General features: G+C 40.3%; 1 protein-coding gene across 3 annotated transcripts in view; it reads left to right on the forward strand.

Annotated features, from left to right (window-relative positions):
• trps1 (trichorhinophalangeal syndrome I) overlaps positions 1 to 18,469 on the forward strand; it is a 139,367-nt gene that overhangs the window by 113,073 nt on the left and 7,825 nt on the right. For all 3 annotated transcript variants that reach the window (XM_023275374.3, XM_023275375.3, XM_035950557.2), the window contains exon 10: positions 13,740 to 13,862. In XM_023275374.3, coding sequence (XP_023131142.1) covers positions 13,740 to 13,862 — 123 coding nt within the window. The remainder of the gene's footprint in view (positions 1 to 13,739; positions 13,863 to 18,469) is intronic.

Genomic DNA, 18,469 nt, shown 5'->3' on the forward strand with positions numbered 1-18,469 from the left:
TCCACACAGGCAGGTGGTCAAGCGGGAAAAGAGCGAGACAAACCGGCTAAAGTTGGCAGCTAGTAGGAAGACTGACTGGTGAATGTAAATGTGTAAACAGTAGTTTATTCTTCTGTGCTCGGACATGAATTAAAACCTGTCAAAGGGAGCTCAGCCTTGTGGAATCAACAATAGTAAAAATAACAATGTGAACTTTTCTCTCTCTTCTTGTCATTCCACTATTCTCTGCTTTCTATTCTGGCCTCCTCTTCTCCCCTTTTTATTCTTCCCCACTAGGACTAATTGGGAAGATGAAGTCATTTGGCAAGGTACACTGTGTGTGTGTGTGTGTGTGTGTGTGTGTGTGTGTGTGTGTGTGTGTGTGTGTGTGTGTGAGTGTGTGTGTGTGTGTGTGTGTGTGTGTGTGTGTGTGTGTGTGTGTGTGTGTGTGTGTGTGTGTGTGTACGTGTACAGTGTGGTGTGTGTCAGGTTGTTTAGAGGTGTAACACACTCCATTATGCAGTTTAGTTGGGATTACATTCCTCCCTCCCTCTCTTTCTTCTTTTCTTCACTTTTCACGCCTTCTTTTCATTTCAGGTTCTCTTGTTCTCCTGTTTCACTCTCTATGTATTAGTGCAGCGGTTTAAATTAAACTATTAGTATCACAGCTATAATCGTCAATCCAAAAGTAACATCTGGGCGTTCAGAAACAGGCGGTTTTAATGTCAGTGTTCTGCAGACACAGTTTAATTTATGTTTGTCTTCCCACATTACACTGGTGGTAATTATTTAACCTCCAGAGTGTCAGGGGCTCCACTACTTACGAAACCACAATGGTTTCCCAAAACTCCAGTGACCACTCCACAGGTGTCAGAATCGACACAATCATAGTTTGAACAACATCATTAAGTGACGAGTCCAGCCGAGCTTGAGCATTTGACATCTTAATTAAAGACACCCTTTAGTGAAAGGATAGAAGATACTTCATGAGCACAATAGGCCATAACTGACATGGCTGAGTATTTTTACATTGAAACTACAGTTTACCAAAAACTATCAAAAACCGTGAACAGCAATAGACCTCCAGGTGTCACAGGTAACAAAGCGAAGGAACCAATATTGTAATAACAGTTTTTGAGCAGCGTCGTAGGTAAACTCACAGCTGCGAGCAGCAGCAAGTTGGTAGGGATGGATGATGACACAGACAGGGAGTTAATAGATCTGCATTTTAGAGGAAGCAGTAGTGTACAGTTACACCTTAGTCATTTTTTTGGCCATGTTTGCCTTTATTATATAGGACAGTGGAGAGAGACACAGGAATGTGGGTAGAAGAGTGATTGACATGCAGTAAATTGCCATGGTCTGGATTTCAACCCATGACCACTGCATTTATGGGGGAAAAAGGTCTAAATATGTAACTTTGATTTGATAGAAATTAGTTTTTAGGGGTTTGGTCAATGACTGGAGAAGTTTTTCGTTGTGACAGTTCAGCTTGAGACCACAGTTTGACTTTGATGTTCAGTGAAACTGATTTCAAACAGAAGGAAACAATAATCTTTTTGTAAAGTTTAAAACCACTGACGTGAAATGAGTGACAGTAATTAGATATGAATAATTAGTGGACGTTATTTTGATACCACCAACCTAAACACTGTCACACCCAACAGCACTCCCCAGTGCCAGTGTCTAGGCAGGTGGTTTTAATGTTGTGGCTGATCTGAGTGACTTCTATCTGGATATTTGTCATGGAAATGAATCTGCTCGAGCTGAACTCCGATAAGATTGTCCCAAATTTAGGGACCTGAAGGCTTAGTGGTGCGGTCCTCCACCCCGGATGATGCCCTGATTAGATAACACACTTTATTGTTTTTGGTTGTGTTTCCACTGACAGTGTTCCAGCTGTGTTGATTTTTACTTGTTTACAAACACACTTAACTTAAATCACCATGTTAGATTTCTGTACCTGAACGGGTCATGTGGGTCTGTGTTGTGTGGGAATCAGCCCACGGAGCCATTCTCAGATAAGCAATAAAATAGAGTCTAAGACGGTTAATAAGACACTTAATACCACTGGATAAAAACACAGGTATTAAAGATGCACATTATAGTAACTCTCCCTCGTTTTCTCTTTCTTTGTATGTATCCCTCTTCCTCTTGCACACACACACACACACACACACACACACACACACACACACACACACACACACACACACACACACACTCACTCTCTCTCTCTTTTTTCCTTTGGGCAGTGGGGTGAGTTAAGGTTTCAGTGTCCTGGTTTCCACACCAGATTATGTGCAAGTGTGTGTGTGTGTGTGTGTGTGTGTGTGTGTGTGTGTGTGTGTGTGTGTGTGTGTGTGCGTGCTTGCGAGTGTGAATGTTGCAGCAAAGTGTGATAATGTCAACCTACAGGGCCTTCCCATGACGACACACGCTTCCTCTCTTCCTGTCTTGCTCTCACTCTCTTTCAGCCACTGATACACAGACACACACTCACACAAACGTTTATATACATCCCTCACACACACAAACACACACACACACACACACACACACTCTCACACACACAGATGCTGCTTTGCTGGTCAGTGTGAAGTGGGTCACTGCTCTTCAGACAAAAAAATAAAAAAAATTCTAGGTAAGGAAATACAATTTTAGATAAGGTAAACAACTTCCAAGCTAGGAAATGCACATGTAGCTTTTTATTAATGAGTGTGTTACATAAAACTAGATAAAAAACACACAACTGATCAATTATAGTTCAGAGAGAACAGTGTTTTTTTATTTAAAATGAAACAGAGTCCCCTTCTGACTCATTACAGGTTGTGATCTGAGTTGAAACATTTTAAATGGTTTCATTTGTAGGAGTTTTAAATGCGTGGAAGACGTGGAAATATGTAGGATTTCACAAGAAAAAAGCATGAAATGAATAAATAGTTTCAAGTTTTTTAGTTTTTTTAATAAAAACAAAACATCTGTATATTACTTGCCCTCTCTCTGCAATGAGAAAGTCCAAGATTGAATCAGGAAGATGCACTATATATCTCATGCTATCTTATCAAAATGAGAAGTTTTAGATTCATAAAATGTGTTTTTTGATAAGCACAAGACACAAAGTTGGATATCAGTAGTCCAGATCCAAATGCGCACAGAAAAAGAGTCACCTACGAGTGTGTGCGCATACATACACAGCCACGGTCTCCAGGTCCAAGCCTGCATTCACCGAGGCTGTTTATCAAAATTAGATCAACGTGGAACGATTTCCTTTTTCTCTGTTTGCGCTTCACTAGCTCACTGTCTTCCTTTCTCTGTCTCCGTCTCTCTCTCTTTCCCACAGGTTATCAGGCTTTTACCCAAAACACATAACTGCGAAGTCGATGCAACTCCAATCGTTTATCAAAATTAGATCAATGGAAATGGGATTTTGCTTAAGTGAGGCCTGGTCTGTATTTGTGGACAAAGTCGTGCGCAGAAATTGAGACTCTCACTGCAAAAAACCAAAAAAAAAAAAAAAAAAAGAGCAACTACTGTATTAAGTGAACACAGGAAGGATGAAAAGACTGTAGCAGAGCAGAGAGAAAAGAGCCGGAAAAGAGTGATCGCAAAGGGTGAAAGAATGAAAGGAGGGAAGTGGGCCGCTGTGTGTGGCCCACATCTGTGTGTGTGTGTGTGTGTGTGTGCGTGTGTGTGTGTGTGTGTGTGTGTGTGTGTGAGAGAGAGAGAGAGAGAGAGAGATACACTGACCTCATACGTCTTGCGTGCTAAGCAACGATATGTGTGTGTATGTCATGGTGATGTCATCTTGCTCTGGTGTTTTCTGTTGCTTGTCTTTAGACACTCAGCTGTCATTCCTTGGTCTCTTTCCTCTTTTCTACACACATGCTTAGGTAGACAAGCATCCAGAAAAAGAGGCCTCTTTTGCAAAGCAAGACTTTTTATTTCCCTCTCTCTCTCTCACACACACACACATCCAAGCATGCATGCATGTGTGTTTTAGTATCTTATTTACAAAGTAACTGGGTTGTCATGTCATCTGGTCCCTTATCCAGCCCCTCCGCTGTGCAGAGACTATCATTGTTTCTTTAATATTTATGGAGCACTTGCATCTGTACATTTACAATTTTCTCACTGCACCATTATCACAACCCACCAGCATATAACACACTTATCTGGTTCCAGCATTATTTTTTTTTATCCCTCAGTGGTCTATTGGTTCTGCAGCAGCTATTAAAAGCATCTTGCATAAAATTGAAAGACTAAGTGACATAACAAGTGACAGCCACCAATCCGAGGTGCTGATACAGAGTTTCGGGCCTGCACCATAAGACAAATTACCGTCATCATCCTTATCACAAGTCTCCAAGGCCATCAACAGCAATCAATGACAAACGATCATCATCTTCTTCTTGCTTATACCATCACGTAGAGGCCTAAGGCAGGAGGGATAAAGGGGTTGTTACACCTGATCCTCTTGGCAGAAGTAAAACCGACTCTTCTGCAGAGAGTGCAGCTTCTGTAGCCCGATTTGTGACAGCTGTTAATAAGTTTGATCTTTTAAGTTGACTTTGGCATGTACTGTATTATAACAAGTCTAGTAGTTTAAAGAAAACCTTTCCTTAGCTTTGCCTCAAACCATATTATTGTATATGCACTGTATGTATTCAGAGTAAAACTTCCGTCAAGGGCTGCAGACTGCAAACATTTAGTTGCGTTTTGTGACCATTTTTAGAGACGCTGTTACTAAATTTTACAACTAGGTGCATCACTGCAAATGTTGTTCTGTTTTTGTGAGGGTGGGCTTCAAGTGCAGAACTAAACCGGGGCCTTCGTCATCACACCAATGTGGGATGAGGACTCTTCTTTTCTGAATGTCACTTACCAGTATCTGGTCCATAAGTACTCTCACGCGCACTCAGCCCTTTGGTGACAGTGAAGCAAATGAGTGATTTATTTTTCAAGTGAAAAGAGCATTCACACCCTCTTTGTAGCACTTAGAGTCAAGGGGTTGAGTCATAGAGCTTTTTACCGATACTGATTAGTCGTAATCAAGGAGATAGAATGGTCAATATATAATTGCAGGACTTTTTGTAACACAGTTGACAGGTATCATAGTTGACATTTTTGCTGTTTTCAGGCCTAAAATCAACATGGCCGCCTTTAACCAAATACCACATGGCATTTTTACACACTTTAGACTCTTCCTTGAGAGGTGTTTTTGTAATGAGTAACTTAGTTGAAAGTGATTTCTCGGACACAGGTACAATTTGTTATTTTCCATATAAAATTTGATATATTTCCAAGAAGAAATATCTGTCATGATGATCTCAACTTAATAAAAAGAACACAATCAAAACAATTTTTGAATAAACTCATTTTATTATTGTTTAGCTCATTAGAAGGTGGTTGGTATTCAACTGACACGGTTATTTAGTTGACATTTTAGTGATATCCAGTCATTTTTTGTTAATAAGTGATTGTTTCCATAATATATACTTATGGAATTTATAAAGACATGATCACAATGAACATGAAAACATTATTTTTTTTTTTACTCTTAATAAAAATGTATGCAAGATATATCCCATGGATTTCAAAAGTCCCTCAATTATATATTGACCCAGATAACTGATATTTGCAATAAAAATGAAAATCTTGTTGAAAATGAAAATTTTGACAGACTTGCCTTTCTTTATGTGAGTTTTAAATATGTTTGATTGAAAGAACACTTTTCAACATTTATCTAGTCTTTTTTGCTCATGTTGTGTGTCCAGTCAGGTTGTGCTGTAGACAGAATATTGCATGAGATCAGCTGTGTCAGAGCCAAGCTGTGCATTTTTAAATGAATTTCCTTTATCCAGAATGGGTCAAACTGTTAATAATAATCAGAAAAATGGTCAATGTCAGATCCAATAATCAGCCAGGCCAATAACTGGTCACCCCTTACTAGACTCCCAGATGCCTGATGAGGACAATTTAGAGGAAGCAGGTTAATCTTGAGTTGAAAAGGCGACGACCTCCTCTTTCAGACAGACTCTTTTATTACCAAAGCATTAGTCAGTAATACAGTTAAGATTGAGAAAATGTGAATGTGCTGTGTTGCATGATGATTGGAGTGGTTCCTAAATTTTGTGCTGGTGTTTCTGAAAATCTTCAGCAGGGAGCACCAGTGCTGCTTGTGGAAAAAGTTAGTCTGGAGTCCTGCCTTGGCAGCCACTATCGCAGTAAATTATTAGAGAACCAGCATCCTAACACTCCTCTGCTGGTGCTCACTCTGCAATAGCTAATGTGTGAGGATGGATTTTATTCTGCAAGTTTCACTTACAATGTCGTCCCGACCGCCAGCCTGTGTTAACAAACAGTCTCATAACAGGCTCACCGTGGAGCTGTTTTCTCAATGTTCTGTCACTGCAGCCTTTAAAAAGGGGACATAATGCTGAATAGGCCGGGTCTGATGGCTGCTGGAGCTGACTGTTACAGGATGGCTACAGGCTGTGTGGAGGCTTAAGTTCATTCTGACTGGGACTGGGCAGCAGTTGATGTGTTAGGACTCTGAGAATTTTACATCCAGCAACAATTTCCTCGCAAAACTTAGTTGCTGATCCTGACATTTAACTTTCTTATTTTTCTGTGCCTTTGTAGGATTCAGTTTAGGACTTGGGACCTATCAAGTTTGCTAGCAATTCGGAAAGCAGAATAAAAATCAGTCAGATTTACATAAACGTATGCTTGTAAAATCTCTGACATTTTGCTAGCTGGCTGACAGGTGCAGATTCAAGCATAGCCACACCACAGCCTGTCATGTTCTTCTACATTATCATTTTTTAAATGTCTATTGATTCCTGCTGGGATAATTAGTCTTTCGGTTGCACCTCATCACAGAGTTACCAGCGGAGAGTGTTGTCTTTTTTTTTTTTCTTTTGGAAGCTTCCTGCTGTACTTTTTTCTCCTTGCCTCATTGTTAATGTCATCTGAGCAGATAATCAGCAGGAAATGCAGCCTCCATTGCAGGTTGTGGCTGGGCTGTGTTAACTGATAAAACGCTGCTTAAAATACAGCCGAGAGGTTCCACTCATAATTAATTATTTCAACCAAAAAAATCATGGATTGCTGGTAGTGAATATTTCTCATTCCTTCTAGTTTTGCAACCTTTAGCTATTTAACTAGCTTGGAGTCACCATTAATGTTCAATGGGGTTAAGGTCAGGTGACAGAGGAAAGTCAGTGACAGTCAGAACTCATTGGTTTTCTTTGGTTTTCAAGCTGAAGGTGTCAGGTTGCCCCATTTTCAAGTAGTACCTGCAAAGCCTTGAGATGAGTTTGGGCTCATTATTCTGCTGCAGAAAGAATACTTCTCCAGTGCTTGTTCTCCTTGGTGTGGGCTGTAGCTTATTCAGTGCAGGTGTCAAAATCAAGAATCTGAAACACGACAGCTTCGCACCATATTCCCACCATGTTTGAGCATTATTTTGCAGCATCATTCTCCAATCTGTTCGTTTTCTTACATTCACCCTTCTGTTACTGTGACATGCCTCAAACTTGGATTCATCAGCAAACATGGCCAGTCATTCACTGTGAAATGCTAGAATGTCTTATTCCATCCCAAGTGTTTGACCTTGTTGGTTTAGAGACCACTACTTATCCTGTAAGACCGCTAAAGACCTACTAAATAGCCTGATTTTAACAGTACTGCTGCCCATTGGAGTCTTGTGTTCCGCATTTAGCAGATTCTTGATCTGTGATGAAGTTTCTTGGTGTATTGATCTTCTGATCGTCACTTCTGGTCCGCCTGACCGTGCTTTGGATACAACTCCTTTAGAAACTTTCAGGAGAGCTGTGATTTGACACTAAGAAAGCCGCTCTTTGCTCAGAATAACAATTAGACTTCTGACATTTTCGCTTTGTTTTGATGCAATGTTTCCTACTATCACTATGTTACTTAGTAATCAATGTTCTGTTGGAATCTTGAGGCACAAGGTTGCAGTGGATCGGATCTGCTCTGGTGCTTTGCTCAGTTGGATTGGGATTTGGAGGGTTTGGAAGCTGGGGTCAGCAGCTTTGACTCTTGTTCATGTTCCTCTACCTTTTTTTTTTTTTTTAGCAGTTTCTGTGACAGAGACAAGAGGCATTGTCCTATTTGGTGAGGACACTGGCCTTTGGGCTTGCCATTGCTATAGGGTGTATGCTGTTGAAGAAATTTCACTCTTAGTCCTTTGAAGTTTGCTGTAGTGAGGTGTTTATTGGTATTGCGGCAACACAGAGCCTTAGTCTGTGAAGGTAAGCCAACCCAGAACATTTGCAGGGTGCACAATTTATATGGATGGTCCGAGGATAGGGAGGGGGCCGTATGTAAATATAAGGGTGAATTGTGGTTAATTTGTGTTTGGTTGCTCATCAGTAACAGAGAGTAAGACAAAAGAACAAAGAGTGTTAAATCAAGGGGTCTGACAAACAGTTGCAAATAGCAAAGGTGTGACAACAAAAGGTAAGAGGAGGTCTGGCAGACAGTAAGAAATAAATGATAAAAGAATTGTGGATATCCGCAGGAAATGGAACGAAGGAGTGACACTAGAAGTTATCTGTAGTGGTGGGTTGTATCGCATGACAACCATGAGTCAAGGGTTCCAGACAGAACATCCCATTGTAAAGAGATGATCAGTCTAATTCACTTCACCAGTCAGTGGTTTTAATGTTATGGTGGTTCAGTGTGTACAGTGTACAAGTCTATATACACAAATTATAATTATTTAAGTGTAGTTGGTTTTTGTTTCTCCTTGTTGAATAAGAATACACTGTCAGAATTAATTTCATGTCATTTTAACTTCAGTTCATTCAACTCAAACCCAATTATTCTATTAGGAGGAGTGATTTAAATGTACACAGTAGTCTGAGAGCAAACCACACAGAAAAACTTCTGCAGCCACATGTACATACAAATGCATAGAAACACAAGAAGTTGATGGTTGGTAGCACCTACAGGGGGTCTCTGTTAGATTGGACCCAGATGCTTTTCAATGTGTGTGTGTGAGGAGAGGATTCATCTGGTGAATCTTTATGTGAAACGACCCCTGTATCCTTGGCACAGGTTTATTTCTTCTATTTCTTTTTCTTCTTTTTTTAATCTGTGCATGTTTGTGTGTGTGTGTGTCTGTGTGATCCAGTGTGTAGGATATTGGTCTTGGCAGTATGGAATTTAGATAATTCCTCCAGCTAGTCTTCTAGCTTGATTAAATAATCGCTGATTTAATGCAAGTCACTGTGTATCAACATGTGTATGTGTGCATGCATCTGTGTGTTAAAAGCAGGCCTGACTTACTGCTTAAGTGAATTAAATGTAATTTCATTTTGAAAGACTTTGTTTAGAAAGCTCTCTTTTTTAAAATTTATTTTAGACTGCAGGGCGCCTCAATCTATTTCTTTCTTCTCTTTCTCACTCCTCCTCTCTTCTGTTCCATCTCTGCATATCTATGTTTTGCCACGTAATTTCAAGGACTTCAGCACTAGATTATTTTTTTTTGCATGGTTACTTTTATTTCACTGTGTGCAAAAGGAGCAAATTACCAAAAAAGGCTGAGAATAAACCTGAATTTTATTTTGAAAATAGATGGAGAGTAGTTTGAAACTCAGTAGCTCATGTGCATGCCACCAGTCTGCCTTATTTCAAGTGAATGTGCACCACTAGAGTTTGAAGATGTTGCTCTATATTGGTTGCAGATGCTTAAAATACATTTGAGGGGCTCAAGATTGCTGCAGGACCTAAACCTTTGGTTACTTATCTATTCTGGCTAACTCTTAAAGATCTAAAAGGCCGTGCAGTGTAAACAGTTGGTATAACATCTGTAAATTTATGGCTTCAGGAGAATCTCAGAGTGGAGTCAAAGCCACAGCTGAAGTGTTCAGCCACTGTGTGGTTACACCATATGCTAGATGTCGAATAAACATCAGATCCTCAAAAATTAACTTATAATTTATTAGTGCGTTTTATGAGTAAAGTCACTGAAAAGGGCCCATAACTTCTGTTTGAATTTTAAGAATAGTAATCACTTAAATTCGCTTAATGGAAAATTGGCGGAGCGGTGCAACCCCATAAAAGGGGAAAAACAAAATTCAGCTGTTAGAGTTGGTCATGATACATGTAATAATAAAACGTAGCCTGTTTGCAGGGTGCATGTTTTCCCAAACAAACAACAGTTGGGTCGCGTAGCCTCGTTTATGCATTCTTGCATTAAATCTAATGCCACAAGGGACAAAAAGGCTTTCTGCAAGAGCTGTTTGTGCGTTCGAGCGGAGAGACTGACCAAACTGATTGTGAAAGTTATTAAACCAATAAATGTTGTTTTATATGCAGCCTTCCCCTGAGTAGATTGTATTCTTAATTTCTGCTGGCTTTTTCATGTGCATCATGAGAGTGATAAAATCTGCAAACATGGTCAACTTTTTAAAATTTTTTGATGTACAATCATTGTTTATACTGATCCTTTCCTCGGGATGTTAAATTAAGAGATGTGTTTGTGTCGACTGGCTTTGTAGAATCTGTTTTTGATTAGTAAGATTGAAAATGGACACCTGTCATGTGCAGAGGATAATAAGACCTATGTTGGTTGCTGATGCACACTACCTGCTGAAGAAACTCAACTTTCAGCATCAACTGTAAAGTTTCTTCCCTGATTAGCAAGCATTGTTGTGTTTTGAGTGCGTCTCCGTCTTTGCGAGCGTGTGCGCTGCTGCCGTGCGTGTCAGAGGGCGTTGTTAGCGGTGCTGATTGAACGCTACTATAGGCCGCAGATAAATAGATGTCATTAAGACCCTGAGCTCTAATTACCGGCAGCCCTTTTCTGCAGGCTGAGGTGAGTGGGAGAGGCCAGGTATCAGCAATCAATCAGGGAAACAACCGATTCACACCCAGGTACACACCAACACACCCAGAACAGAGAGGAAGCTGACCAAAGAAACCAAGATGGAAATGTACAGTGCTTTCTTTATACAGTATCATCGTGTGTGTGTGTGTGCTGGTGTGTGTAGATGAGCCAATCAGCTGATGATTGAAAAGGAAGTGAGGGATCATGAGGCATATTTTTTGTGTGCATGTGTGTGTACGTTTTGGGGCCCGTTTCTGTACTTTTTTGTGTAACTGACACATGAGCCGCTCCTCGCACAGAGACACACACTGTGCTATCACTGTTGTGTAGTTTTAGAGTAGCCAAGATCCCCACAGAACACACACACACACATTTCTTGGATTGTGGCCTCTCATCCAAATCTAGCTTTCCTTCATTAGTCAGTGGAAGCAAATATTATCAGGTGTGTGTGTGTGTGTGTGTGTGTATGTGTGTGTTGCAATGAGGGGCAGCTGCGGGGCCATATGTGAGTGATTTGGGCACTCGGAGGGAAACTGAATTCTGATGACAGACGCACTGTTTGGCTTGCAACACTAGACACACACACACACACACACACACACACACACAGAGAGAGAGAGAGAGGAAGCGTACATCAATCAATCACCTGGCTCTGTCTCTCTACATGTGGTGACCGTATGGTGTGTGCACCATTCACACATACACACACACACACACACACACACACACACACACACACACACACACACACACACACACAGACAAACTCTGGCTCGGTGTGTCGCTGAGAGGATTTGGTCATGGAAGTGTTCTTCTGTCTGATGTCAAATGGAGAAAAACACATGTACCATAAAGACTGTGGTAATATTAGATCAGGTGTTTATTATGTGCAGCATTACAGGAAACAGGATGCTTTATTATACACACATTAAAACTGAGAGACAAAGTAAGTTTTTTTCCCCCAGAATAAATAAATACGTCTTCGGTATTCTCTTTGTATTAAATCTTTGAACATTTTAGTTTTTTTCCGGCCTGATTCAGACAGCATGAAGAATGTCATTATAAATGTGTGTTTATGAGCTAAAATTACAGCGAGGAAACAAAAGAGCTATTAAAACAAATTTCACTGGCAGTAGAAGAGGATGCGTAATCACTGACTAGTACAGATGTTTATTAAGTTCCTGATCCATTAAAGTAGCCTGGCTTCTTTGTGTTTGTGCACAATGCGGCAAATGAACTTGGGATTCAAAATAGTCCATGCTGTTACTTTTAAAAGTTCTCCAGCATATCTGTGTCGCATTTGAACTGCATTCATCGGTAACAGGGATGCACCAAACTGACGAATAATGCTCTTCAAATGTTTTTGCATTGTATGACTGAGGCCATATATGTGCATGTCTGTATGTGATGTGCGTTCCCAAAGAAAATGTACAGTGCGTAATTGTGCTGTGATCCTTGCAGTGCATTGCAGATTGCAAAAATAAACTCAACAGTGTTTGTGCCCACTGGGCTCCTCTGCTTTTAGCTGGCAGCACAAAACAGCTGCTCAGAGTGGTAGTGGCTCCATCTGCAGCTCTGAGACTACAGAAAGCCTGATTGAAGTGCGGCACTCTTTTGTGAAAAGTTGAAATGTTTTTAACTCCTAGCACTGGGTGCTGTGAGCCCGAAAAAAAATATGCTAAGCTCCCAGCACTGTCATAAACATAAAACAACAAGAAGGCAACACTGAAAGGAGAAGATCTCAGTGGACAAAACACCATGATGGAGGGAAGGAGGGGAAACAGATTGGGATAGCAGAGAGAAAACAAGGTAGAGAGAAGGTGTAGGTTTTAGCGAGCCATGCAAGTAGACGGATATTAACATTCACTAACCAGCTCCTGCATCATGGTAGCAACAGCTGAGGATCTCTCCATGGTTGTGTTAGCATCTTGAAACAATTGAAATCGTGATCGGACTGGAATTGACTAACGAGACAAGAAAACGAAGACGGGAAAGAAGCAAAGATGCAACTTTAGGAAGAGGAATGGAGGAGGAGGTGGCTGGATAGACAGATAGAGAGAGAGAGAGAGAAACAGAGTCACGGAGGAGAAAGATGAGGTATGCTGTCCTCTCAGGGTCATAAAGGTGGTGAATGGGGCCAGAGGCTTAATGGGATGGAGAAACGTTGTGATTGGCTCATTACTGTGATGGAGCACGTTGCCTCAACAATTGGCCTTTTCACCCCACCCCTCCCACCCCCACCCTTCCTTGCAGACACTACTTTTCTATGCACCACTGCACCCTGAACTGCAGAGGTGTGTATATGCGCACACTAATACAGTAAAAGTCAAACAGTCGCCTGTAAAGTAATTGCCGCGTTTCAGATAAACACTGAAACACTTTATGCTACAAGGTGAAAGCATAACTCATCTCATCCCGCCGCTTTCAAGTAGTACTTGACTAAATTACCGCAGTATCTCATATCTTTCTTGGGAGCGTCTGAAAGACACACATTCGCATTTAAAATACAAACAACTTGTTCAGCTCAACTACAGTGTTTTTTCTTCACTGAGGTATATTTGGGGGTTTTTTTTGTTAACCTTGCACTAGACAATCAGGGAAGAACAATGTTCTGAGTAGGATTTCCCATTAGGCATGATAAATGAGAGCCCATCATTTCTCTGCCACCAAGCCAATCTGTTCTCCCTCTCCTCTCTCTCTTCTAACCTTACTACCAGTCCATTGTTCTTGAGTGGCATGAACATTAAAAAGGAATTACAACTTAAGTCAACATTTTCCTTTCTTTTTTTCCTTCTTTTCTCTCAGTGACATGCCGTCTTTCTTATCCTCCATGTCATTCTATATATATATATATTTTCACTTTCACTCTCTAATCTTGCTTCTCTTTGTCTCTCCATAGCGGCGCAGAGGGAGTGGAGTTTTCTGTGCGAACTGTCTGACCACCAAGACATCACTGTGGCGGAAAAACGCTAATGGAGGCTACGTCTGCAACGCATGTGGTTTATACCAAAAACTACATTCAGTAAGTCCATAAGCAGACAGATATGTGAACAGATGCACGTTTGACCACAGATCATACTATGCTCTGAAACCCCAAAGAAATTCTGAGTGTTTTTTATTCACTGTTTACTCTTTTTTTTAGTCTGCAATATAAAGTCCTGCACTGCTATGGAAACAGTGCAACCACCTCTAGAAGTAGAAAGAATTCAAATATGCCATCTGTACACTGTGACATAGGTGTAGCAACATAGATCATAAAAAAAATGAGAGAAAAAAAGATACTTAAATTGCTTTGAACTTAGCACAAATTGAAAAACCTCAATCAACATGTGCCCTCAGGTGTTACAAATGCTGGAAAAATGTTTCATTACTTGCGTTTTTAATTTGTTTCCATACTTGTCTCCCATCTGCCCTGTGTAAACACAGCCAGCAGTTCAGCCCAGTTCACTCACGTTCACCCAGTTCGTTTCTGAATTTTTATCATGCAACATTTCATCACATCTGAGTCAGTAATGGCTTTCCAGGTGCGCTAAGGAATGCAGAATTTTTTGTTTTTTGCAGAATCTGGGTAGTGTGGTTTATTTGTGTGAATTTGTGAATGTAAAATGAATTTGATGAATATATTACAAGGACCATCAAAAAGTTGAAAAGCCAACAATTCTTTCAGTATTCATACTCTCTGATCTGAAAAGTTCACTCGCCTTTTTAAACCCACTGGATGGTTCTAGAGTTCAAAGAGTTAAACAACCACCACACACTGTACGTCCATTATCTAAATCTTCTTTCAAACAAACTATGAGATAGACAAATTAAATTCCCAAAACAGTGCAAATATGGAGAGAATTAAATGGAAGCTGAATAATACCTACAAGGGAAATGAAACTCGGGCCGATCATCATACAAAAGTTAATTTGAAAGGCTGATCTCATATCCACCGATATGAGGCTAGCATTTATTCGCTCATAAAGGTTGTATTTTATAGACTCTGCTGTGTTTTAGTGCATTCACGGGGTGGCTTTGACCACTAACTATCAGTCCTTCTGTCTGGGCAATTAGCATACGATGCAAATTAAATGGTGCATGCTGCAGTTAAGTTCTTGCATATATTCCGTGAGCCCCGCTGTGAAAAAGTAATATTGTGGGAAAAAAGTATATTTGATTTGGTGGGTGCTGGGAGTTACAGAGCATTACAGCAGTCACAGCGAGCCAGTTCCATGGAGTGAGAAATATGATGGAATGAATCAACTTTACCATCTAAGCCTGGGGAAAGTCTATGGAAATCCCAAATTTAATTAGACTCATGAATTACAGATGAGATAAAGAGTCAGCCTGGAATTTAGTTGACTTCACAATATCAAGCTTTTTCACCTCCGATGTGTTTGAAGGTGTTTAAGCTAAGCACCACTAATGCCACTTCAGTATACCTATTCAATATGCATGCTTCACTTAAGGGTTTACAAATATTGCAAGTCTTAAACGAGAATACATAGATGTATACACACACATTTATATATACATAAAATATACTATGCCAGATTCACGTTCACATCCTGGCTTTTTCCACTCAGCCTGTAAAATCTCAATGTGAATGTTTTGGTGCGATAAATCACAGCCTTAATAAATGTATCAGTGGGCTGCCCATGCTACAACCCAGAGCAGCCTGCTGTAATTATCGAATGGAGCTTTAAAGACCTTTTAGAGGATGACAAGCCATTGAAGTTTACTCCTTCCTGCCCCTGCGCATGTCCTTGGTTCAACCCGTTTCATCTCATCTGCTGCTCCAATCACGTTCCCGCTCCCTCCACTCTTGGCAATCTTCACGACAACCATATTTTATATCCCATAATAAAAGTTTTATATGCTCTACACACATTATTAGAGAGGATAGCAGCTAGTAAAACACTTGAGAGTGAGAGAGAGAGGGGAAGGGAAAGTTATGAATAAAGAGGAAGAAAAAGGTGGACACAAAGAGAGAGAGAGGAAGGAAGGGGGTGAAGACAAATAAAGGAGAGGAAGACAAAGAAAAGGGAGAAGATTAAGGTGGAGTGAGGACAGAGATAATGAAGGGGCAGGGTTTGTGTGAAGAGATGGAGGGACATGGAGAGAATGCAGAGGGAACATTGGAGAGGAGAAGAAAACGGACAGATAGTGGGAGAATTATGTGTAGCTGCAGTAAGTCAGCCCAGGTATTCAACCACACCAAGCCTACAGCTATAAAAGTGCTCAACAATGCAGCTGCCTGGTGTTTGTGGGTGTTTGATTGGTGGTTTGAGTACCTGACATACACAAGACTGTACACACAAACAATCCTATAAATGAGCATCTCGCACTTTATGTACAAACAACCGACAAATGAATGGAAAAACCTGAGCCCCTCGATCCCGGCGGTGAGAGGATTTAGTTTCTCTTCTATGTTTCTATGCGGTTTACTGGCACGATTTGGGTCCATTTGTTGCCCTAAAGGGAAGCGTCACTGAAAATCAATACAAAGTTTCGCTGAGTGATCACCTTTGTCTTGTGATGAAACATTTTTAAGCTAATGCGCTGGTTTCCTCCAGGATACACAGCGCCTTCATCCATAGGACATGAGGAGTCACTGGTTAAGTCTTGAACCTCTATGGAAACAGCACAATCATCTCTAGAAGTAGCGAGAACTCACATCTCCTTTGTGCAGTAAAACCAAGTTATCACATATCAAATGTCCCTCTATGGAGATTTGAGATCCCAGGAATGCCCGATGAGGGAATATTGGCAACAGTTTGGTTAAATATGACACAGCATATTGCAGTGATTGTATGGTTAACTCTGAGTTGATTTTCTTAATACAGTGTTGATGTAAGCTGATTGTTTCTGGGAACCCAGATAGCTGAACAGGTTGAGCGGACGACCCATGAACAGAGACTATGGTCCCCAACGCAGTGGTCTGGATTAGATTCCAGCTCACGGCCCTTTACTGCAGATGCTGCTTTCCTGTCTGCCTCTCTATTTACCTATCAAATAAAGCCAACACAAGGCCAGAAAAAAACTTAAAATGATTGTTTCTGACCAGTAATGTTTAACTGAATAGTGCAGGAACAGTTTTCATCAACTATACATCCATAAATTGTTAAGGAGAAACAAAAGTTGAACTTCTTTGAATATACATTTTACAACATTTTTCTATGTGCCCACAGGTATTAGATATACCACTGAAAATGGTGGCTCTACGTATTCCAACTTTTTTATTAGTTCAGTTTTTGATTGGTTTCTGTTCTTGAATCCTCTCTGCCCTGTATAAGCACGACCTGCAGTCCCACCCAGAAGTTCCTGAATTTTTATCACAAGATTTTTAGTTGCAGATGAGTCAGTCGTGGCTTTTTGATTGCACAGAGGAGTGCAGAATTTTTGTTCTTTCACAGAATTTGTTCACTGCAAAAGCCTTACTTTTGCCACATTTTTAAACAAGACAATATTTGATCAAATATAACAATTTCAGGATTGGATTTGGTTGGTTTTCTCAGTGAAAGTGGAAATTACACAAGAATAGTTTAAGAACCATCAGAAAGCCCAACAGGATTCTTCCTGTTTTTACAATTTCTTGCAATGTAGGTCCCTCATGTAATGTCAAAACAGCTTCAGCTAACATCCAAATATTCCCAGCAGAACTCTGCAGTGTAACAGACTGATCAGTGCTAGTGGATTCACCTGTCAGTGGTTTTAATGTTGTGACTAATCGGCATTAGCCCTCTTGAGGATTTTTGCACAACTGGTCACATAAGAATGTTAGACGTGGGATTGTGAACAGCAGTGTGGTAATCATTTCTAGACACAAGACGTACAGCAGAACATTCCTGGAGTTGTGTGATAAATGACTCTCCTCCTCTTAAACATGTTCAGTAGCCACTCCACAGTGACTGATACACTCCTCAGTGAGAATGACAGCCTTTGCCCTTTCCACCAACACACATACAGGCATGCTTTAGTGCACATGCTCCGAGAGACACGCATTCAGTCGCAGACATATGGCTGTCCACATAGATACACAGGGACATACGCAGAGGGATGCTGTGGATCATTGTAGGGGATCCAAATGTAAACATAGGATGGATTTTGAAAGCATAAGAGGTTTATTTTTTTTCTCTAAATACAAGTCTTCATCCTCCCTTCTTTTTTGCTTTTTATCCACTTCAACACCACTTTGATTCTTTAATGTCCCTGCACTGTGATTTCACATGTATCTATCTTTTCGTGCTTTGCCTTTCTTGGTACATGTGTTTGTGGATAGGTTTTCATCCACCACTATAAATATATACGCACTGACACAGCAGAAGTTACATAAAAACACAAATAATTACACAATTACAAAGTTCTGAAAGCCGCTTCTAAGAAATTTCAACTTGGTGGTGTAAATGTAAATAAAATTTAAATAAACTTTGAAAAGCTCTCCTCTACACACTAGTTAAATTTGACTTAAATTATTGCTGTGTGGAGATGAGTATTCATAATGTGTATTTAGTCGTTTAATTATGTCAGGATAGCAACTGATTTATGTATTATGACTGGCCACTTAAAGCTGTAGCAGTTTATTTTACTATCAGGAAACAATGATTTTTTTAGCAATTTTGCTGCTGCTTGTTTGAGTAATTGGTT

The sequence above is a fragment of the Amphiprion ocellaris genome, chromosome 15, assembly GCF_022539595.1.
Source record: "Amphiprion ocellaris isolate individual 3 ecotype Okinawa chromosome 15, ASM2253959v1, whole genome shotgun sequence".
In the NCBI taxonomy this organism is placed as follows: Eukaryota; Metazoa; Chordata; class Actinopteri; family Pomacentridae; genus Amphiprion; species Amphiprion ocellaris.